General features: G+C 38.3%; 2 protein-coding genes across 5 annotated transcripts; one reads left to right on the top strand and one right to left on the bottom strand.

The window, feature by feature from the left end:
• Positions 1 to 587: 587 nt before the first annotated feature.
• NDUFB1 (NADH:ubiquinone oxidoreductase subunit B1) lies at positions 588 to 3,568 on the bottom strand. Of its 4 annotated transcripts, none has more exons than XM_040067104.1 (4): positions 3,452 to 3,533; positions 2,398 to 2,451; positions 2,088 to 2,232; positions 588 to 904 (listed from the first exon to the last, which is right to left on the bottom strand). In XM_040067104.1, the coding sequence occupies exons 3-4, from the start codon at positions 2,225 to 2,227 to the stop codon at positions 868 to 870; spliced, it is 177 nt and encodes a 58-aa protein (XP_039923038.1). In that variant the 5' UTR covers positions 2,228 to 2,232; positions 2,398 to 2,451; positions 3,452 to 3,533; the 3' UTR covers positions 588 to 867. The 4 variants fall into 4 exon arrangements, with proteins under 4 accessions (XP_039923038.1, XP_039923041.1, XP_039923039.1 ...); XM_040067107.2 differs by having other exon boundaries at positions 2,088 to 2,229; positions 3,452 to 3,528; XM_040067105.1 differs by lacking the exon at positions 2,398 to 2,451 and having other exon boundaries at positions 3,452 to 3,568.
• CPSF2 (cleavage and polyadenylation specific factor 2) lies at positions 3,547 to 20,890 on the top strand. The gene is made up of 15 exons (XM_040067103.2): positions 3,547 to 3,667; positions 4,178 to 4,363; positions 5,848 to 6,007; positions 6,091 to 6,196; positions 7,689 to 7,818; positions 8,153 to 8,268; positions 8,812 to 8,999; positions 9,401 to 9,691; positions 10,705 to 10,805; positions 11,142 to 11,342; positions 11,924 to 12,076; positions 12,639 to 12,864; positions 14,510 to 14,809; positions 15,733 to 15,867; positions 16,011 to 20,890. Exons 2-15 carry the CDS (start codon positions 4,215 to 4,217, stop codon positions 16,101 to 16,103), a joined length of 2,349 nt encoding a protein of 782 aa, XP_039923037.1. The 5' UTR covers positions 3,547 to 3,667; positions 4,178 to 4,214; the 3' UTR covers positions 16,104 to 20,890.
• The last annotated feature ends 2,596 nt before the right edge of the window (positions 20,891 to 23,486 follow it).

Genomic DNA, 23,486 nt, shown 5'->3' with positions numbered 1-23,486 from the left:
GGCCGCGAGCGCCCCCGCGCGGCGGCCGTGGCTGCAGGGAGCGACACCCGCCGCCGGTTGGATCCTCCGCCGGAGAGCCCCGCACCGGCCAGAGCCGCTGGTCCCGGCACCGGCCAGAGCCGCTTGTCCCCGCACCGGCCAGAGCCGCTAGCCCCCGCACCGGCCCCAGAGCCGCTTGTCCCCGCACCGGCCCCAGAGCCGCTTGTCCCGGCACCGGCCCCAGAGCCGCTTGTCCCGGCACCGGCCAGAGCCGCTTGTCCCCACACCGGCCCCAGAGCCGCTTGTCCCCGCACCGGCCCCAGAGCCGCTAGCCCCAGCACCGAGCGCGGCACACCTTGTGCTCACCAGCTGCTCGCCCCTTACACCCTGCTCGTCCGTTCACAAAGGCGCCCTGCTTAACCACTATTCCAAACAAGCCTACAGAGGAAATCCAAAAAGAAACTTAACCAGGTTCAGGAAAAAAAAAACAACTAAAAAACAAACAACTGTCAACCACATTCTGGGTTCATGAAGTATTCCTTTAAAGGTTAGTTCAGGAATCAGCTACAAACACATGGATTCCACACCATACACAATAACAACATAGATGATTTTTGCATAGTTTATTCTATAATTCTTCCTCTCTTTTCCAGAGTGGGGAACAAAAGTTTCTCAATTCTTATGGACTAATGGAATTCCTGCACACATATTAGTCATGTAATCAAATAAATTTCAAAAAGTAACACTGGAAATTAAACTAGCACTGATGAATTGCAGATGTCCTTTACTGTAGTATCCTCTCAGGGTAAAAACCATATTCCCGTTCTTTCAATATGTGAGATAAGATGATGAATCAAAAAAAAGTGTCTTCCTTTTCATCATCAGCTTTTATCTCCATGTTACTTCTTCACCAGGCTTCAACTCCCTGTGCAGGAAAAAAAAAAAAAAAAAAAAAAAAAAAAAAAAAAAAAAAAAAAAAAAAAAAAAGAGGAAAGAGACTAAAATTAGTATTTTTCTTTTTAGAATAACTATTAATAAATGTAAGTATTTATTTGTGTTCGTTTATATTAAATAATACCTTAATTTTGAGATTTATGTAAAAATTTAACTTTCCTTGCAATTGTTGTCAGCTAAAAATCTTTCCATACTGATAAACTTCCTCTTTTCTTTCAAAAGCTTCAATGGATTGACTCCTCTGAATTTCCATTTATTTAAATGGAAGCACAGAACAGCTGACTTCGAAGGAGTTGACAGACTTTTAATTGGATCCAAAATGAAAAATTATACTTCTTCTAAATATTCATTACTTGAGTAGAAAGAGAGGTGTGAAAGCAGAAGGGATTTTTACAGGATGCCGACATAGCAGTCCAATTTCACTAACAAATGCATTAAGAAAAGTGCTAAGGTACTAGTGGGGTAGATTATGTCAAAAGCTTTCTTTCTCACTCAAAATTAATTTATGTGAGGCCAGAGTTGGAAAAAAAAATTAATTGGCAAACATGAGAGCACTCCTACTATCAGTTTATGCAACATGACTTTTTCCCCCTTCTTCTTTTGTTAACTTGATGATCTAACACAGAATTAGAACTGACATAGGCGAGTCAGTGCCTGAAGTTCTCTGATATAAATTCTCCCTGAGAAGTCACAGCCAGATAACCAAAACTGATCAGTGCTTAGAATCACATCATTCAGTGAAGATATAGCAGCATGTATGTTAATTTTCAAGAACTTGGTTATTACTTTTAGTAACACATTTATAAAAAGTATTTGGTTAAAAAGGAGTGTGATAATTTTAAATTTAAGAGAGAAAATTAAAACTCAAGCACCACATTTCCTGCTGAAGTTTTAGAGTCAAAATAATGGTTTCCATATTTTATGACTGAGAACGTGATAAAGTTAATGATCCTTTCTTTCATGAAGATAGGTCCCAAAGATTCCATCTTCAGAGGGTACTCCTGATCTAAAACACTTCATAAATGGTTGATATTTTTAGGGCTTTCTTCCCTTTTTTTGGTTATAAGCATAAAAGCATTTTTTCTCTAAAAAATAACTGAGAAACACTTTGAAAAATAACTATATATGTATAGAAGAAGCATCATAAAGCAGACCTTTTATATAATAAGCTCTTGTTTCTGAAGGCAGACAATTTTTCATCATTCCATCTGTCCAAATAGCATCCAATCACAAATCCTAAGGGAACAAGGATGTGAACCCAGTGTTCACGCACAGCTTGGGCGAAATTCACCATGACTGCTAGAAAGAAAAGCATAACAGGTAAGAGGTACTAATAAATCTGCACTGGGAAACTGTTGCATGCTTGGCACCTTTACTCTCTCTTACTAGGATTCTACAACGACATAATACACATGAGGCTATCAAACACTTCCTAGGAGACACATACTGTTCTCAAACCCACACCTGGGTTTCTTGGAAATAATCCCAACTGCTAACCCCAGGAAAAAGGATTTAATCCTAAAACAGAAGAGAAATAGAATGCCTCTTTAATTTAGTCATCAAAGCAACTCTACAGAAGTTTGCTGCTCTGTAAAACATTAAAAACACTTTCATAACATAAACTCCTGTAGATGGACACTTTATTACCCGTGTTAAGTCTCAGAGACAAGTTGTATATTGAGCGGGGAGCTGACAAATAAGGATGGACGTTTGTAAAATAAGGAAGAACATTTCTAAGATCACAGGATGACAGAATCGTTATGGCTGGAATGGACCTCTGGAGATCATCCTGCCCAACCTCTCTGCCAAGGCAGGATCACCTGAAGCAGATGACACAGGAAGGCGTCCAGGTGGTTTTTTAACGTCTCCAAAGAGGGAGACTCCACGACCTCTCTGGGCAGCTGTTCCAGGGCTCTGCCACCCTCAATTTATCTAAGTTCTTCCTCGTCTTGAGGTGGAATTTCTTGTGTTTTAGTTACGGCCATTGCTCCTTGTCTGTAGCTAAGCGCCAAAGAAAAGCGTCTGGCCTTTGAGCTATTTACGTACATTATTGAGATCCCCTCGCAGTCTTCCCTTCTCCAGACTGAAGAGGCCCAGCAAACCTTTCCAACCCAACCAAAGCCTTCCGGACTAGGGAATTACACGCGATACCAGCGAAGTGTGTCACACACAGAGCCGCGGGTTGGGAGCCCCAGCCGGGTCCCGAAGGCCACGCACGCACCCCTGCGGCAGCGACGGGAGGCGATGCCACACCGCCCCCGCCCCGCTCCGCTCCGCTCCGGGCGCTGACCCGCGACACGGCCCCGCCACCTCCCGGCTCAGCCGCCTCCAGCCTGCCCGCGACCCCGACGCCCCTCCAGGGGCAAGAGCGCCATAAGGCCTCACGGCTGAGGGGCGCTCCGCCCGCCGCCGCGTCCCGGCCGAAGGGGCAGGGGTCAGGACGAGGCGCTCCCAGGGAGGTTCGGTAGCGGTTCCGCCCCCGGCGCCGCTCCCGCCCCGCGCGGGCCCCCGCCATTACCGCTGCTCGCACCGCCGCCGCGACCCGCAGGACCGCGCCAAGGGCACCGGGAACGGGCGGGCCGGGAGACACCACGGGCTGCGGGGGAGCAGCGCCCTCCCCCCGGCGGGCTCGCGGTGGTGCCGCCCGCTACCCTTCCGCCCGCTGCCCCTCCTCCCCGCCTCCCGCAAGATGGCGGCCAGCGCGGCGCGGGCTGGGGGTGGTTGAGGGCGGCAGGTATCGGCTCTTTCACATCATCCTCCTCTTCCTCTTGTTCTCGTCGTCTCGGACTGGAGTGGGCGCAGGGCTCGGCCCCGCGACGCCGTCGCCGCCCGGCGAGACTCGTCCCGTCAGGCTGGGCCCGGGCGCCGGAGCCCCCGCGTGGAACCCCCGGCCCACGCCGCGCTGTGGTCCTGGTCGGGCAGACCAGGGTTTGAGGGGTCGCGGCCCTGGATGTGCCATCTCTGGGAGCCCCCATCCAGCTCCTTGGGGCTGCTGTTAACTGCTCTGCTCCTAAGGATCCTTTTTTTCGTTACTCTTAATGTATACTGTAGAAAATGAACCACATCTCTTTCTAATAAGATCTGCAACAGTAGAATGTTAATATCTGAGACTTAATTGGTATGGAGCAGCTGTATTGAACAGTACTAACACCGTTAGCCTGCATATTTTCAGGAATATGTGAAGCTAGATCTATGTAAATGGAATTTTTGCGTCAGTGAATGAAACATTTTGTTCCCCATTCAGATTAGTTCCTTTGGAGAGTAAACACTTGGAGAGGAAAATGACATCGATTATTAAGTTGACTACGCTCTCGGGGGTGCAGGAGGAATCTGCCCTTTGCTATCTCTTGCAAGTAGATGAGTTTCGTTTTCTTTTGGACTGTGGCTGGGATGAAAACTTTTCTATGGATATTATTGATTCTCTGAGGAAGTAAGTAGTTCAGTTCATACACCTTTTCTTAAAATAATTGGTCTGTGAAAGTTTTCAAAATTCCATGCAGTGGTATAATGTATGGTGTTGCTAAATGCAAAATTGTGGGGTTTTTTGTTTTGTTTTCATGTATGTTTTATGTGAAGGGAATCACACTTCTGAAACATTTCCCGCACAAACCTGGGATTATTTCATGTCAGTCCAGTGAGTTGTGTCTCTTAACTGTAATAATCAAACTGCTCCTTGTTTGTTTTGGCTTGGTTGATTAGGGTTTTTTGTTGTTGTTGTCATAAATGGGACGCAGTTTAGGGGACACTGACGTTGCCTCTCAACTACTTTAGAGTAGTTAACTAGGTTTTAAATGGGGGAGGAAGCCTTCCTGTATGTAGGCTGAATACAAAGCAGTTCAACGCTTGACCTTTGTTTCAAGCTGAATAGACTGTCAGGAAAACACTTTCTGTCAGGACACCAGCCCTGCAAAGAGGAAAAAAACCCTCCAACCCAAAATCTATCTAGACTTTAATACTGAACTTCTGCAGGTGTACAGCAAGGAGCTGGGTTGATTGCCAGGTTAGGACTGAAACATGGAAATTTGGGGAAGAAACTGAGCTTTTTGAGACTAGTTTTATAGCGTTGACACATTTGCAGTGTTGAAATCTTTTAAGTGAGGATTGTTACGTACTAAGAATAATTTATAAAAATTTTCAAGTGTCTTATCTAAGAAGTGATTAGATAAAATTCCGTTTTTCATAATAGCAATCGAGAAGAATGTGTGTGCCCCACTTACTATGCAAGGGAACAAAAAGCTGTCAGTCCAGCTTGTATTTTCATTTGTTATGTGTGTTTTATGCTCTCAAGTTTTTCAATTATGAATGATAGAACTCAGACTTAAACCATCCTAACTTCATGCAACACTTTGCAAGGAAAAAAAAAAGTTTTTAAGAGTAATAAAATCCCTGAATCTAATGTGCTGTTGTGCATTTTCTTAAATGATATGTTTGATCTTTTTCTGTATTTAAAGAAATATATTTTGATTTGATCTTTATCAGTTTAAGGATTATTGTGTCTTTGGTCCTGTTACTTGGTCACTCTCATCAGAAGAAAAGTTGTAGTCTGTTTTTGTGTGTATAAGCAATTTGTAGCACATTTATACTGATCATATTTTTGGTCCCTCAGTTAATTTACTTTCTCGTGTTCACTTACATACTGAGGTCTTTTTCATCAGGAGATGGATGAGAAACTTAACATCTTCAGATCTTAAAGTTACAGTTTCTCTAATCACTTGTGTTTTTAAGTACTTGAACATCAGGAAACACCTGTAAGTTTTAATTACAATTTTTAAAACTGTCCCAAACCTTGAAGTATTTAAGTTTCATTGTTTGGCATTCAGATTGTGTATGTTTTCTCAAAACAGCCCTAGCAGGAGATATACAAAACCATACAGAGCTCCTTTCAATGGCTTTTGTTGGCCCTCCTTTTTTCAGGCATGTACACCAGGTTGATGCTGTACTTCTGTCCCACCCTGACCCTCTACACCTTGGTGCACTTCCGTATGCAGTTGGAAAAATGGGGTTGAATTGTGCCATTTATGCAACTATTCCTGTATATAAAATGGGACAGATGTTTATGTATGATCTCTACCAGGTATGTTTAAGTTGATACTTTCGTACACAACATCTTTGTATGGTGGGGTGTTTGAATGCTCTGTACCTCTTTGTTTGTTCTAGTCCCGCCATAATACTGAAGATTTCACACTCTTTACGTTGGATGATGTAGATGCAGCCTTTGATAAGATACAACAGCTGAAGTTTTCTCAGATTGTGAATTTAAAAGGTAAAGTTGTCCCCAAAGCATCAAGAAATTGCTTCTAGTGAAAGGCAATGGAGTGAAGAATTAAAGTAACTTTTTTAAAGGGACTGAGTCCTGAAATACTGTGTGTTTTGCAGTGCTGATTTCATTAGCCTTATGTTAATCTGTATCAATTGCCTCAGCAATTTTATCTAGAAATGGATAGAATATTCGCTTAATGCAGAGTAGGTCATGCCAAAGAACGTTTAGATGTTTGTTTCTCTTTTGTGTTCTTGTAACTTTTCTTGGAATTTACTGATGTTTATTAAGGGTATTTACTTATGTCTAATGGCAGATACCTCAGAGCTTTTCATGACCAGTAACATAAGGGAAAGCTTTCTAGAGCAGGTTGCAGAGTTGAAGTTTCAGCATGTGCATGATTTAATGGGGAGATCTTCAGTGACTCAGACCATACTCAGTGTAGGGTATTGCTGGGACCTGTTGCAGTCAGCAGCTTTCTACTCGTGTTGAATGTAAAGATAAAAATAAAACAAAACCTCTGTTCTAGAACAGACACATATAAGCTGACCACTAGCAGTTTGTCTCTGAGGTGCAGTATTTTACAAGTTCATGAATAGTGCTGCCAAAATACTTGCCTTCTTATTTGGAAAATAGAAAGAGGATGTTGTCCTTGAAAGACTGTTGACCCCTTTTCGAGATAGTTGTAGCAAGACTGTGTCTGCTCTGGCATTTTTTTTTTTACATCTAAAGAGTAATTTTAGTGTACAACTTCTTTAAAACAACCAACTTATTTTATATTTAATGGAGGTGATTTGAAAAGACTCGATGGAGGCATTTAAGAAGATAATATATGTTTAATTATTACTGTGCACTTTATGCAGCGGGGTCAGTTAGTAATGGTCATGGGTGGTCTCATTTTAATATGACAAAGATACAGGCTGGTATCAATGACAGGGGCAACAGTGCATTTGAAAAATGCATTAGGTGCTGAAAAGTTCTGTCATCCCTGACTGCAACACATGAACACCTTTTCTGCTATGGTTTGACTTGTGTGTTTGTCATTCTGGAAAGCCTTCAGATTATGTCATTTATATGTCTTCCTAAGTACCTCGAAAGTGAATGATGTAGTAAACATTTAGTGTTGCCCCAGAGAGGATCCTGGCTTTCATCATTGTGCTTGCTTTCTTGTGATATGTTTTTTATATGTTTTTTTATGTTACTTACGTCTATAGTTACAGCAGCTCTGCAGTGCCTCTGAGTATCAGTGGGAGGTGGAGAGAAGAAGTGATCTTTGCTTTAGTTTCTTTATTCTGGAGGAAATGTAAAAGGGAATTGCAAAATATTTTGACATTACTGGTTAGATGGGAAGGACAGATATTACTACTTTTTCATACTTCATTTGATTTTTTTTCTCAGTAGTAATTTAGGCATTCAGTTGTTTGAAGTTACTATCTCTTGTTCAAAGTAATGGACTTTAATATGTGTAATCTACCTAAAATACTGAAAACCTTTGTAGGCAAAGGACATGGCTTGTCAATCACACCATTGCCAGCTGGTCACATGATAGGAGGCACAATTTGGAAGATTGTCAAGGATGGAGAGGAAGAAATTGTTTATGCCGTTGATTTCAACCACAAGAGGGAGATGTAAGTTCAGCATAGTGATGTATAGTTCTTAGCCGAGTTAGGTATGTATCATTTAGGGGGTGATAAAGAGGTGTGGAAGCATTTCCAGAAGTGCATTTCCAGTTCTAATAAGACCACTAATTTCATTTGCATCCAGATTAATTGGTTTGAAGGAAGCGTTAGCTCTGGGTTTCTTTATTCCATTTGTTTTTATTTATTTGTAAATTTGAAGCAGGAAGCATTCAGCAGCTGAGTAGTTTGGTTTCTGTACATGCAAATATCTGGAATCTAGCTGTCTTATTTTTTCACATAAAATAGAAATGCAAAAATGTGAGATTTTTCATTTTTTCCACAGCCATCTGAATGGATGTTCCTTGGAAATGTTGAGCAGGCCTTCATTGCTTATTACAGATTCATTTAATGCTACTTATGTACAACCCAGGAGGAAGCAAAGAGATGAACAGCTGCTGAGTATGTATTGTTTGGGCTTCAAAAATATCAGTAATGTGATTTATTAGCCATTAAAAATTATTTTTCTATGAGAAATTAATCAGCATTTAAACTTAAGAACCCTTATTAAAATGTAACAAGTTTTGAATTACTCTTTTCTGATTATACTGATCCTGTGAGTTAAATGTTTTCTAACAGCAAGGAACTGTATTTGAAAACAGTGTATTTTACCCAGTATCCTTAAATCTCTTGGAATTTTTAAATTACCTTCCTCAGCACTTCCTTTTTTTCAAATTCCATTTTCTGTTGTTTTTTTAATGAAAAAAGAAAGAATTACCAAGGCAGAGAGATCTTCAGAGCTACTGAGAACACACCAGCTCCCTTTAATTTTGGTGGAAGTGTGGATTTGGATCTCCTTTGAAGTTTGTTTCTGTGTTCAGTGTACTTTCGAATATGATTGCTAGTGTGATATAATTAAAAAAAAAAATGCAAGCCACACCACAAACCTTCTAACTTTGATTCAAAGTATAAGTAGGTTTTTGTTTTGTTTTTAATTCCTCTTAGCTAATGTTTTGGAGACATTACGAGGTGATGGAAATGTATTAATAGCCGTGGATACAGCAGGCAGAGTTCTGGAACTTGCTCAGCTTCTTGATCAAATCTGGAGAACAAAAGATGCAGGATTAGGAGTCTACTCTCTTGCACTTTTGAATAATGTCAGCTACAATGTAGTGGAGTTCTCTAAATCACAGGTTTGTTTTGACTTTAAAATCCAGTTATGAAGAGTGAAGGAACATTTATGCAAAAGCTTTTTAACGGTAAAAAATGGCAAAACACTTGGGGAATGTTCTTATTCTGTCGTGCATGTTTGTGTCTTAGCTCTTTTGATCAAGTAACACAACGTCCAGTTGTGGGCATGTTTCTCAATATTGATTTCTGGTTTTATGATAATACTTGTTAGCATAGTTTATAGTTGTTAAAAAAGAGAACTTAAAATACTTGTTTCAGTGTTGGTTATGCTCAACATTATTTCTATACCTGCTAACAAATACTGAAGTAATCATGGGCATATTGCATCCTGTACTTCCTATCAAGCTTGTACTGTTGAAGAACTTGTATTTGTATAGATAACTTTCTCTAATGCATATTTTAGGTTGAATGGATGAGTGACAAGTTGATGAGGTGCTTTGAAGACAAGAGGAACAACCCTTTTCAGTTCCGCCACCTCTCCTTATGTCACAGTCTGTCTGATCTGGCTCGAGTGCCTAGTCCAAAAGTTGTTCTTGCCAGTCAGCCTGACTTGGAGTGTGGGTTTTCTAGAGATCTTTTCATTCAGTGGTGCCAGGATTCCAAAAACTCCATAATTTTAACTTACCGCACTACACCTGGAACATTAGCACGATTCCTGATTGATAATCCTTCCGAAAAAGTAATAGATATTGAGGTAAGAGTTATGCCTATAGCTCCAGGTTTTTACTGTGGGCCATCTGGGGTCGTGTGGGCAAAACTGAACATAGTTTCTTTTTCGATCTTCTGGAAATGCTTCTAGTGGTGGAGAGAAACCCGAAATCAGTATATTGCATATTTATCAAATTGTGGATAAATTTACATAAAAATAGGTCTCCAGCCGAGAACTCCATGATGCCTTTTCATGGTGTGGCAAAATTAATAGAACTGAGCATGAAGTTCCTTTTATGTATTTATTTTTAGACAGCTCTTTCCTTTGTGTTTCTTCTATAATAGAGAAAATCTGCTTGCAGTTGATGTACTGATAACCACATATGATGTGTTAGTCTTGCTAAAAAATTCAAGTCAAATTAGTATAGTATATCCCAACAGGATTAGAAAGATCAGCAAATTCTGGGAATTAGGAGATAGTTAATTGCTATTCATGCTTTCAAATTGTTTTCAATAATCTGTACACCTGTGTCTACTTCTTTCTACGTTGTTAATTTATTGAAGCCCCCTGTGATTGCAGTGATAATTTCAATAGTGATGATGTAGCTTTATTTTGGTTTTAGATTGGCTTGAAGTAATTGAATTACAGTATTAGATTATTACTAGAATTCAGTTTATTCAAAGTGACCTGTACTCATAATACAAGAAACAAAATCTACAATTGTTTTGCCAGCTACTATGACTTTGCTAGGTTTGATGTTAATGATAGAAAAACTAAAAAAAACCACTGCTCATCTAAGAGTATTTGGAGAGATATTTTCTGAAGACATTTTCAGAAATTTTTGGAAAGCTTAATTGATTTCAATATTTTTAGAAATGCTTTCATTTAAAAGAGACTGTACAAATTGGCACTATCATGATGTTGACATTTTTGCCACAGTCTTGTATGTGACGTACAATTTACACTTGCCCTTGGTACCTAAGAACAAATATTCTTGTCAGCCGTATTAAAGTTGTGTCAGCTACTCATTGTAATGTTAATTACAATTCTATCTGCAGTTGAGAAAACGTGTCAAGTTGGAAGGAAAAGAACTTGAAGAATATCTAGAAAAGGAGAAACTAAAGAAAGAGGCAGCTAAGAAGTTAGAGCAGTCTAAAGAGTAAGTATGTTTGCTCATTCTGCTGTTACGATCAGAGTTGAAATTTCTGTGTGATTATTCTGCTCCTTCAACTCTTTTCAGGCCTATATGAAAATTAGGCTTTCAGTAGCCTTGTCTGGGGGCCCTGAGGAATCAGGAGGGGTTGTCTTTAGTCTGTTGTTCTGATAGACCCAGTTTTATTTGCCATTTGACTGAGCTCTTTCTCAGATACATAAACTGCCTTTGGCCTTGGTTAGTGTTATGTCAACTGTTATCTTCTAGTCAGCGTGTTTATGTAATATGAAACCTGAAGAAAAAAAAGAAGTGCTAGGTTTTTTTTTTGGAATGTCATTTCAGGGCAGATATTGATTCCAGTGATGAGAGTGATGCTGAAGAGGATATTGATCAGCCAACTTTACATAAGACCAAGCACGATTTGATGATGAAAGGTGAAGGCAGCCGGAAAGGAAGCTTCTTCAAACAGGCAAAAAAATCTTATCCAATGTTTCCAGCTCCTGAAGAAAGAATTAAATGGGATGAATATGGTGAAATTATCAAGTATGTGGCGGTAATGTATATTAACATAGTAGCTATGAAATAATCAAAACCTAGAAGGAATTAAATTCACCAGTTTGTCTCTTTCACAGTATTGCTATATGCTCTTCAAACTGCTAAGTCTTACAGAAGGCTTGTGATAAGGATTGAAGTGTTCACACCTCTTGGGATATTTTCACTGCAGGCTTTTTTTTTTTTTAATCTTTTGAGATAGAAGATTTAAATTTTTTTTAACCTGACTTTTTCTGCTTTAAATTTCACTTAATGTTAAATTTGTGAGGTGAGAAAACACCGTTCATCCTAACAATATTTAGTGGTATTTGGCAGCTTTGCATGGGGAATACTTGCTAGAAATCCTCAGTTTGCTAGTATTTCCTAAGGTATTCATGTTCTTTTTTAAGATAGGAAGGTAATTTTTTCCAAATCAGCTCTGTTCAAGTATGGAACTATTTGGCAGGTATAGCAAAATTGCTGGCAATAACAGTTACAAAAAAATCTTAGTAGTAATAATCAGCACCGTTTGTTTTTATATTATGTAGTGCTTTGGTTTTACTCTAAAAAGCAAAATGCCTTTCATTCTTTAGACCTGAGGATTTTCTAGTTCCAGAACTTCAAGCAACAGAAGAAGAAAAAAGCAAATTAGAGTCTGGTTTGACAAATGGAGAGGAGCCTATGGACCAGGATTTATCAGATGTTCCTACCAAATGTATTTCTGCAACAGAATCCATGGAAATTAAGTGAGTAATATTGTTCTTCTCAGTTCTGCTAGAACAGTGGCATGGGTACAGTGCAAATTGGGTAAAAGGCTAGCTCGAATTTAAGAAAGTGGGAAAGAACTTGATTTTTGTTTATTTTTTTTCCCCAAGCTAAGTTGTATTTTACTAGCCTTTCTGGGAGCACAGAACAGTCTTATGGTCCCCCACTTATAAGAAGTTTGAAGTTTGGTTCGTTTCCTCTCTTATGGAGACAACTGGAAGAGAGAGAAGAAATGATAGAATAGTATATTGGCATAGATACTTAAATATGTTTTGTTAAAAGGATAACATATTCAGATATGTGTATTTCATAGATAAATTTTTTTTTTGTAACTTTGTAAGTGAATTTTGTGGATGTATAATGTTAAATACACACATGCCAATATTTGACAACTGTACTTTACAGATCCATAATATACCTTTGCTGACAGCTTTCGTTGATATGCAACAATTAAAAAATATCTTGATGAAGTATTTTGGAGCACTCAAAGGTTTAATCTTTTAAGCTAAAACATATTATTCTTGGGTTTTTAATTCAAACTAGAGCCAGAGTTACTTACATTGACTATGAAGGACGTTCAGATGGGGACTCAATTAAAAAAATTATTAACCAAATGAAACCAAGACAACTGGTCATCGTCCATGGACCACCTGAGGCGAGTCAGGACCTTGCAGAATGTTGCAGAGCTTTTGGTGGAAAAGATATTAAAGTTTACATGCCTAAACTTCATGAAACTGTAGATGCTACAAGTGAAACTCACATTTATCAGGTAAGGTACTGGACTTCTTTAGATGTGTAACCACTGTGGACTGTAGTAGAGCTGTATGAGCAGAATGTAATTTGCCCCCTTTGGGAGAGGAGAGGTGGTACTACCTGTGAGTACAATTAGTTTTGTGTGATCAAGGCATTAGTAGTGTTTTTCTGTCTTCTAGCCTGAGGCTTATTCAGAAGTGTTTGAAAGCTTGAATGTGAGATCAGTGTGTTTTTACCTGAAGTGCAAAAGGGAGCGTTCGTGTCCATGGGACCATCAGTTTGCTTTATTGAAATATTTACAAATCTATAATGCCTATATTTAGAATACCATTGTATACTACGTACAATTCAGGATTCTCTTTGGATTCTCAAATGGAGTCTTAAAGAGCTAGAATAAAAATATGCTTCATACTTAAATGTACCTAAGAGTGAACATGTAAAATTAGGAGCAAGTTAATGATAAAAACAAATAAGATACCACCCCCCCCCCCCCCCCAAATCTTAATGTGATGATTCTTGGCAAGTAAGGTTATGATAATGTATTGCTGTGTGTTAGTCATGAAAATTAAATGCAATATATTAAGTTCTAAATAAAAAAGCTGGAATAGCTTGTGTGAATTATGTGAAAATTGTGTATGGTTCCAATTAAATTTTTGATGTTGTTTAGAGGGAAATCTCTCACAAACACTTTTTACAGTACTCCTTTATTCCTTTGTTCTTTTAAAGTTAATAGGAAAATATTGGTAGAATTGTTGAAAGAAGTACTTCTGTTTCTTTACAGGGAAGAAAATCTGTTACCCTCTAGAAAGTAGAAAATTTCAGTTACTAAAAATCATCTAGTTATGACAGCCTTAAAACAGCGTGTTTTCTGCATATGGTTTGTTGTTTTTTAAGGCTATGAGAGTTTCTAGTGTGTAAGAAATGACCCAGGAGAAGTGCAGTGGCAATGTTGAATTTGAAAATAATAGATGTGAGTGGAGTGTCGGTGTCACAGTGTCATTTGAGTGGGCTGTGCTGCACATGGGTGGGTGGCTGGTGGTTGTATCTTTCATATGGTTGTGCCTTGCTTGCACAGTGGGAATCTAATGGGCTTTATAATGTGGACAGCAATCTCTAAGAGTAGAGCTTTAAATAAAGTATTAAAGTCCCAGAGTCCATCAGAGGAATCAGGGTAAGGGCACTTAAAAGTCTTATATTTACAACATATTTTCTTGCAATAAAATAATAATTATAACTTTTTGGAGGATTGAAATTTTGAACTATTCATAAGTAACCTGACTGTATCTATAGAAACTTTCTCTGAATTTGCTAAGACCAACTGAGGAACAACTCAGCTGCAAAAATGCTTCTGTTTTTTGAAAGGAAATGATTGCTCTTGCTGTAAATTTAAGTCAGGTTTCCAGTTCTGTAGGTTCTTTTGTATTTTATCCAAGGTGAGAAAAGTGTTGATCTCCGCTTTTTAAGTTGTGATATGAGTGTTTATGCATATTAAATTATACAGTATCTTGGTGGTACCAGTTCCATCCTTTCTCTCCACAAGAATGCATGAATCGAACCCATTGGGAGGATGGTGAAGAGAAACTTGCTAATCTTTAAAGCTTGAAGTAGGACCTCTGTATTTTCTGTGAAACCAATAGTACTTTTATTTTTGTGCAACCCAGGTCAGATTGAAAGATTCTCTTGTCAGCTCTCTTCAGTTCTGTAAAGCCAAGGATGCCGAGTTGGCTTGGATAGATGGTGTTCTGGACATGAGGGTTTCAAAAGTGGATACTGGAGTTATTTTGGAAGAGGGGGAGTTGAGAGAAGATGAAGACTTAGAGATGCAAGTGGATGTGCCTTCTTCAGACTCGAGTGTGATTGCACAACAGAAGGCCATGAAAAGCCTCTTTGGTGATGATGACAAGGAGATGTGTGAGGAGAGTGAGATCATTCCTACTTTGGAACCTCTGCCGCCTCATGAGGTACAGAAATGATGCTGGTGTGGATTTCTTTCATGAAGATCTCTGTATTCATTTGTCTTTTTCTAGTGTTTGGTGATTCATACTGTGATTGTACTGAAATGAAGCTGGGTTTCATGTTTGGGTTTCTGTTTGTTAAACACAGTGCTGTTCTTTGTTCAGCTTTTATGCTTTTCAGTAAGATGATCTGTGCATCGATTAACAGTACCTAGCATACAGTACCATATATGAAATAACATTTTAATTAGTGTATGTCATATCTGTAATTAGTACTTGCAGAAAGAGAAATCAGTTGGTGTTAGTAATTTCTGGATTTTACTATGTTTTGTTAATGCTATGGAAATACTTCATATAGTTGAGATACAGATCTTTGACATTCACGTCTGCTTCTATAGTAGTGATTTGAGAGTTCATGAAATGTATGTTTTCTATAAATTTACCCCAACTCTTAAAATACTTCGCATTTTAGTAGATATTATCTTTCTATTGAATGATTCCAGTACCTTTTAATCCTAGAATTGCTTTTGAAGGTTCTCTGTTTCACAGTCCTAAATGTAGTCTGTTCTGGGAGGTAGAGAGCTGTGGAGGCAACTCTAAAGTCCGTTCAGATTCATGACAACCACCAAAGCATCCTGTACTGATCAGCAGTACAGCTCACCTCAGCTCACAGCCTGCCTTGGAAGAGGGATCTTCATTGTAGCTTTCTATTTGTCTTCAATATATGAGCAAAGAAAAACATTTGCTTTTTTATAATGGGTAACTTCTAAGGCTTTTTTGTCCTGAAGATGTTTTGCTGCAGCTGAACAGAAACAGAACCAATTTAGAGTCCTGTAGTCTTGGCCGCACTGCTGCCTACGCAGTAATGAGATCTTTGGGAAAATTTGGTGTTAAATAGCAGTAGTAAAAGTGTGTGTGTTGTTTTGAAGGTTCTTGGACATCAGTCTGTGTTTATGAATGAGCCAAGACTGTCTGACTTCAAGCAGGTTCTCTTGCGGGAAGGTATACAAGCTGAATTTGTTGGAGGAGTGCTTGTGTGCAACAACCTGGTGGCTGTCCGCAGGGTAGGTGTTCTGTGTTTTAACCTCTTCAGCAAATAATATTACAAAATAATACATATTAGTTCAGTAATAAATAAAATATTATTTTAGTAATAAGTTTCTCATCAGTGTAAAGATAATAAATTGAAACATGTCTTTTGTTTCAGACTGAAACAGGGCGTATTGGATTGGAAGGCTGCCTCTGTCAGGACTTCTATAGGATAAGAGACCTTTTATATGAGCAATATGCTATTGTCTAAGAAAAGTGCTGCAAAGGTGTTTTCTCTTGGACTTTCACAGACAATGGAGGTTTCTCCCACTTCTGACTTTTTGTAGTTTTCTAATTTATACAGGGAAACTTAATTCATAAAGAACAGTTAGCTGCCATGAACGTGTAAGTAACTGCTACTGTTGTTCATAAATCTGTTGGTACATTCCATGTAGTTGACTCTTAAACTGTTACAACTTGGCATCTCCCACATAACACATTATAAATGAGTTTATGACTATGAACGCTTCTCAGGAAAGGTTCAATTTGTCAGGGCATGTTTTGCTTTCACAGATTTCCCATCAAAGAGTATGAAACATGCAAACGTCATTCTTTTATTCTAAAATAAGGTTGGATTTAGAACTTCAGTTTCTTTGGTTTCGTTTGTTTTGGTTTCTGTGTGGTTGTTTTTGGTTTCAGTTGCTTGGGGTTTTTTTTAGTAAGTTTGATTTGGGGAACAGTCTCAAATATTTTTCGTCTTCTGTTTTTACAACTGAGTTTAGCTGAAGTACATTATTAACAGCCCACTTAAAGCTAGACTGCCTAAAGTTTCCCCAGCGCTAATCTGGCTGCATAGTAACGCTGTATCTATTCCATCTTACTGATTTGTTCTGAAACAGCGTTTCATATTGTAATCTGTAGGATAAAAAAATTTCTTAGGCAATTACTCTTAAGAAGATTGGATGATATTTTCAGGGAGTTTAAAATGCAGTAATTATGCATCAGAGTAACTTCTTCACAAGCATACAGAATTTGTAACTCTTAGCTCTTGCAAAATTATGCCAATTGTAAAACCTTTTCTGAGTTCTCATTTTAATACTTTGCAAAGTCTAAAGCCTTTATCCATGCACTGCTGTTTGTTCAGAGTGCCATGAGCCAAGTTCAGGAAGATCTTTTCTCTTGAAATCTGAGTTCATGTGATATATTTAATGATTTTGTGCCGTGTTCTGTTCTAGCTGACGGTGACACTTACCGATGCTAGGATTTTACCTTACTTTTTAGGTAAGGGTAAACACAGTTTTGAATTAATTAATTTCTCAGAAATTAACTTATGAAAACAAATGGCCTCTTGAGTTTATTTAATACTTTTCTTCCCTGTCCATGTGTGAAATACCAGCTTTGGCAGTGGAGGGTTGGTTTTTTTTTTTACATGAAACAGCAATGTAATATATGCTCTTTGTGTGTATGCATAAATAAAACCTTTTGAAAAAGTGGCAAAAACTAGCCCTGTGGGCTATCAATGGAAAGATAATTTACTTTGCAATTCATTCTCAACAAAAGTTCTCTATCTGATCTACAGACTATTCTGTTTAAAATAGTAGCTTAAAATTCAAGACTGTATTAAACATTTGATAGAACTATATACTAGAAATGTAAAAAACCTGAAAATATAATACTGAGTGAGAACGTATTTTCTTACACAAAATCTAGGGATAATTAGATAGCTCAGTGTTCTGGGTTTTTTTCTTAACAGTCTAGAAAATTGTGTATTTCCCTTATATTGACAACTAGAACTTCATAGAAATGCTCTGGTTTTGTAGCAATGCTATGTAAATCTATATGATACTGAAGACTTGTTGCTGAATACTATTGTATTACTACTGTTGCTGATACTAGTGAACTTTTATAAAGTGTGGTACTTTGTGCATAATCATATTGGCCTTAGGAGTTGAACCTTGAGGGCTTAGGGTGGGATGGGATCACATGCGCCTGCATGAAATATACTAATAAAGAAGAAACCCCTTAGGAAGTCAAAATAGTGCTGTTTTTAAAAAAAGGATAAAGACAATACAGTGTGATCATAAAGCTTTCTATCAGTTTTGTTTGTTTTTCTAACCTACTGATAAAAATTCAGCTAAGATCACAAAATTTTAGTGTTATCAGTTACTAAATTCTAGTCTGTGCTGACAGCAAATTCCAAATCAGTGCCATCCCTGAGGAAAAGGCTCAAGTATAAGCAAAACAGCTGACTTAATATTTTAGTCTATTCAGCATGAGTGTGGCTGAATTGTGAAATCTGACCTAGAAAGCTGACATGCAAGGTGAAAGTAGTCAGCTGAGTGCTGGGACTGGAGTTCTGGATGTCTGTAGAAAACGTAAAACAGGCTGCACTTGTGCTGCGGTGCAGGTGTGCTCCTCAGCTGGGCATTCAGTGCTTGTGTCATCTTCCAAGAACGGGGAAGAGGTCCCTTCCCAGCAGTGGTCGGGTATCGTTGGGCTCCTTTTGTTGCAGGGCTGAGCATTCGCATGGGCATCACTCACTTCCCTTGTAGACTTTTGTTATTAATGTTGTCGCTGTTACTGTTCATTTTCTTATTTTATTGCTGTTTCTGGTAAATTGTTCTTGTCTCAACCCACGATCTTCAAATTTTATTACTCCAATTCTTCTCTTCAGCCTCAAGAGGGGAGGGAGAGGGGAAGGGAGGAGTGAACGAGTGGCACATGGTTTGGAGTGTTTTGGTGGGAACACTAAATGGGAGAATACCATTCCTAAACTGTGAAAACTACTAAAATTTTTTGAGTCTTTGTCAAAAGTAGTCTTACTGTAAGGGTCCAAAGGTTGCTGGTATTCTGTTTCATGGCTTTTGGAGATGTTTTCATAGTTTTGAAAAGGAAGCACCGAGGAAGATGATCTCACAGTCAAATCTGATAAAGAAATGTATCTAGTAAATAGAATAGTAGTTCTTGGTCTGAAAACTGTAAGTAACTAATGAGATAATGAAACTAGATCAAAAGAATCTATAAAATTGCCTGTTGACATTTATTTTTAAAAATACTTTTAAGAGTATGAAGTCTTACCTTCACTTGAGTCTCTTTTTGGTTGGTAAGAGATACAGTACAAAGACCAAAATTTCTTAGAATCATATAATGGTTTGGTTTGGAAGGGGCCCTAAAGATCATCTGGTTTCAGTGCTCTGCCATGGGCAGGGACACCTTTCACTAAACCAGGTTGCTCAAAGCCCCATCCAAACCTGGCCTTGAGCACTTCCAGAGACGAGCCATCCAAACCTGGCCTTGAGCACTTCCAGAGACGAGCCATCTGCAGCTTCCCTGGGCAACCTGTGCCGGTATGTCACTCCTACTCGTAGTGAAGAATTTCTTCCTAGTACCTAATCTAAACCTACTCTCTTTCAGTTTAAAGCCATTTTCCCTTGTCCTATCACTACACGCCCTTGTAAAAGGTCTCTCTCCAGCTCTCCTGTAGGACCCCTTTAAGTACTGGAAGGTGCTCTAGGGTTTCCCCAGAGCTTTCTCTTTTCCAGGCTAGACCACCCCAGCTCTCTCAGCCTACTTTCATGGGAGAGGTGCTCCAGCCCCTTGATCATCTTTGTGGCCATCCTCTGCAGTTTGTCCAACAGGTCCATGTCCTTCCTGTGCTGAGGGCCTCAAATGTGGGTGCAGTGTTTGAGGTGCAGTCTCACCAGAGTGGAGTGGAGGGCAGATCCCCTCCCTCACTCTGCTGCCCATGCTGCTTTGTAAGCAGTCCAGGATAGAACTGGTTCTCTGGGCTGCAAAAGCACATTCCCGTATCATACCCATCCTGCACCACCAGCATTTATTTTGGGAGTCTTGTTGCGTGTCTTGTTTCCTGCAAGTACAGGACAGCAGAGTTGAAATGAACAGTAATCATTTTTTTTAAGAGTGCTTTTTTTATTTCCAATGAAGTTGAAATCTTCTGTTATAACAGCACAAGCTTTTGTAGAAACTCATTTCCATGAGGAGTAGTGGAACGGCAAATATTTCATTGAATGCTTTGGATGATCTAAAATGGCATGATAAGCAGTATAGGTTGTGAACCGTTAATGTACATCACGCTGCTTGACTGGTATTAACCAAGGGATGAAGCAGTTTTTTTCAGATCAACAACATTAATTACATTAATAAAATTCTTAATTCTGTATTGTAAAGGGTGTGTTAGTGTTTTCTGGCAGAGGAACTCTGAGGAGTGGTTGCAGTGAAATGGTAAGTGAACTGATCCTTCCTTTCAGCTCTAACACTTCCTCACAGTGCTAGAAGAGGAATATAGTTACAAATATTTGGGAGAACAAGATTGTTTCATACAGTGAACTTCAAGTTTTACTGTCTTTGATAGGTTATGTATTACCACTGTGATAAGAAATTAAAAATCCAAAAAACAGCCCCACTCCTGCATTATTTAATAGAACTTCCAGTGAGCCATGTAACTTTTCCTGGAAGAGAAGGTTTCATACAGACTTGTAAGGTCAGAAGAAATAAGTTTGCTTTATGAGCTTTAAGCAGTAAAAACCTGCCTGTTGTATCATCCTCTTAGGTGATGCAAGCTAGATCTATGATTCAACAGCTGAATGATAATGAGCTAAGCATCTGCCAAAAAGTATAGTTTGTAACTGCAAACTGGCAGTCACCAGTTTTGATAATGAACAAATACATTAATTCAGTTGTGCGGGCTTTTCTTAAATACATTTTGGTTTTGGTGCAGTTTTTTGGAAGTGATAAAAACTTCTCTAAAAGCTACTTTTGACAAATGATTCTAAAGAAGTTTGCAATGGTGGACATTTCAATTAAAAAATAATACAACCCAAACCACAGGCTTTCTGTTGAATTTGGCCCAAGTTTGATACCCATTTTTGTAAAACCGACTCTGGAAAATTACATGGGAAACCAATGGAGAGCATTCATCATGTATAGTAGTGGTTACCATGCCCTTACTTGTGTTTAAGATGTAGAAAATCAAACAACATTAAATGTCGATAACAATGTCAGAACTTTTGCAAGTAAATAAAAACTCTATCTTCAAAATGTTGAAGGTTTTTATTTTTAGATGCAACCAAACTTATTTTTCCTTTGTTTGTTGGTAATTAGTTTATAGGAATATATACATGTGAAGAATGAACTCTTAGCAACACTGTAGCTCTAGGAGTGATGTATTTCTCAAGTGGTGGTGTCATTGATATCTTTCTTAAGTTGTCACTTAACTCAGTTGCCTTGTCTGCAATAGGTCTTGCTTAGTTGTGTCACCAGTTCTGAACCATGTTGTGATACACAACACAGTCGTTTACTCAAGTGCTTTATGGCTCTATAAATAAGAACAAGAACTCTGATTTGGAGTGAGGCAGTTTAGATCGCTGAGTTCTAGCAAAGAAAAGAGATTATTAACAGCCTAGAGGTTGAAAGATAACCTTTTATTGGTGTTTAAGGTTGTAGTTTTATATGAAACCATTGCAGTTAATCTGATCCAGAGAACTGCTTTCTTTCCAGCTGTTTATATTTTTGTAGAAAGAGCAAAAATATGACTGACCAGGTATCATACCTTATTTTCCAGTATACTTTATTTTAGTAGTTGCTTCAAAGTGTGGGGTTTTTAGTCTTTTAGGTCCATCTGTTTAAGTTTTATAGTGTGCTAATCCCACCTGTTATTACCAAAATTTCTCAGAAATAATCCTGAAGCAGGAAGGCAAGATGTCTTTATCAGTGGTAACACTCAAATTGTGTAGTAAAATTGTACAAGAGGATTTTGAAAGATCATTGAAAAGAAAAAAATGGGACATAGTTAGGACTTAATCATCACTAAAACTTAGTAGGACTGTCAGCCATTTAATTTCTATATCTACTTAGGATGCAATGATAGGAACAGGCATCTCAGGAATGCTTTCTAATGCCACTGCAGTGAACTGTCAAAAAAACCCCAAAAACCCAAAAACTCAGCAAAAAAACCAAAAAGGTTACCCACATTTACCTAACTAGCCAATTGCATATGCTTCAATATGTGAACCTGAAAATGTTTTCATGGTGTGGATTACATATCAAAAAGTGTGATATTGGATGTGATAACATTGCCACTCATTTGTTATATTATTATATGTCTGGGGCAACAGGTATAGCATATGCAAGTCATTATTTCTCTTAGGGCAATATTGTATCTTCAGTTGTTTTCAGAGAACTTGTTCAACTTTTGTGGAGAAAAAGTCCTGAATGTGATGTAATCAATACTTCCTAAATTATTGGCAGGTGCTCTGCAAGACATAGTAATGAACTTCCCTGAAAAATCATCAGGGAATTACTTTTCCTGCCGTTTTGCAGCTCCTGAAGGAGTTGCACAGCTGGCAGAGCATATTGCCCGTCACCGTGCCAGACTTGGCATTTGAAAGGCTGCCAGATTGCTTTGTGCTGTTGTGCTAGTCATGGATCAGCAGTTTGCAACAGTATGTAGATAGTAAGCATTTTATTCTTTGCCCTTTGTAGGTTCACACAAGTTAACACTGCATTTACACAGTCCAACGTATTTTCTGAACCTATCAAGTACTTGGGTTGCATTACCTTGTTAGATTAACCTCCATGCTGCAAGAATCTATAGAGAAGTTATGTTTTTGACATACCCTGGTAAAAATTCTCTTAATATCAATGTTTGGAGTCACTCTGCATAGTCTGCTTTTCATGTTTTATGTAATTTTAGTATTTCTTTCATAATCTCCCTGATTTTACTAATGCACAATATTGCAAAAGCAGTATAAAACTAGTCAACAGACTTTAAATCATTTGTGTATCTCTAAACCTCTTATGCTGATTAAAAGTGTTAAGGCTATTAGTATTTTTTATGTAACTAGGTCTAAATTTAGTTTCTGTTGCAGTCAAAAAACACTCTGATATTGCAAACCATGATCCTAATCTGCTTCCTTTTGGAGTCAATGGTAACAGTTTTTCAGCACAGCTTTTGTGTTTCTGTGTGCTAATGACTTGAATAGTTAACACTCTGCTTGTTGTAGAAATTCAATGACTTTTCATTTTCTGATTTCTTTTCCAGGAGTATCAAAATATTACTTTCGTTGTGTGGAATATGATTGTATTTATTTCTGGGCTGTGGTGTGGTTTTTTTGTTTTTTTTTTTTTTTTTAATTCTTGAATTTTTAGGAAGTGATTTCAGTAGCCCATAGGTTATTGCTCCATTGGTTGGAAGCACAGGACTTAATTAAGAAGTTAATATTTTTCCTTATGTAAAATTCTTCTGGTTCTGTTATGGAGAGGAAAAAAGAAAAATAAATGTTGAACTGGAAGAAGTTGGATAGCATGTATGTAGTCCATACCTTCCAAGCTGAATAGCTATAAAATGCCTGCACGACAGTCTCATCCTGTAAGCAACTAATGCAACTTTGTGTAGTCTGGTCTAACTGTTTGAATAACCTAATTATTACAAAAAAGTAACAAAGTCATACCACCACATATTACTGATTTTATTTCCTGCAATATTGTACACTGCTTTTGGCCAGTTACATTGTGTGGTCTTAATTTCATATGTACATGAGTTTTATGTCATAGTTGACAACTGGATACAAAAAGTCGGCTTGAAAAACCATGAAGGTGTGGAAGTATTAGAATATCCAGTGAAGGAAATCATAGC

This window comes from Hirundo rustica, chromosome 6, assembly GCF_015227805.2.
Source record: "Hirundo rustica isolate bHirRus1 chromosome 6, bHirRus1.pri.v3, whole genome shotgun sequence".
Lineage (NCBI taxonomy): Eukaryota > Metazoa > Chordata > Aves > Passeriformes > Hirundinidae > Hirundo > Hirundo rustica.
The sequence above is the reverse complement of the archived record's forward strand: the minus strand, read 5'-3'. Positions and strand labels throughout refer to the sequence as shown.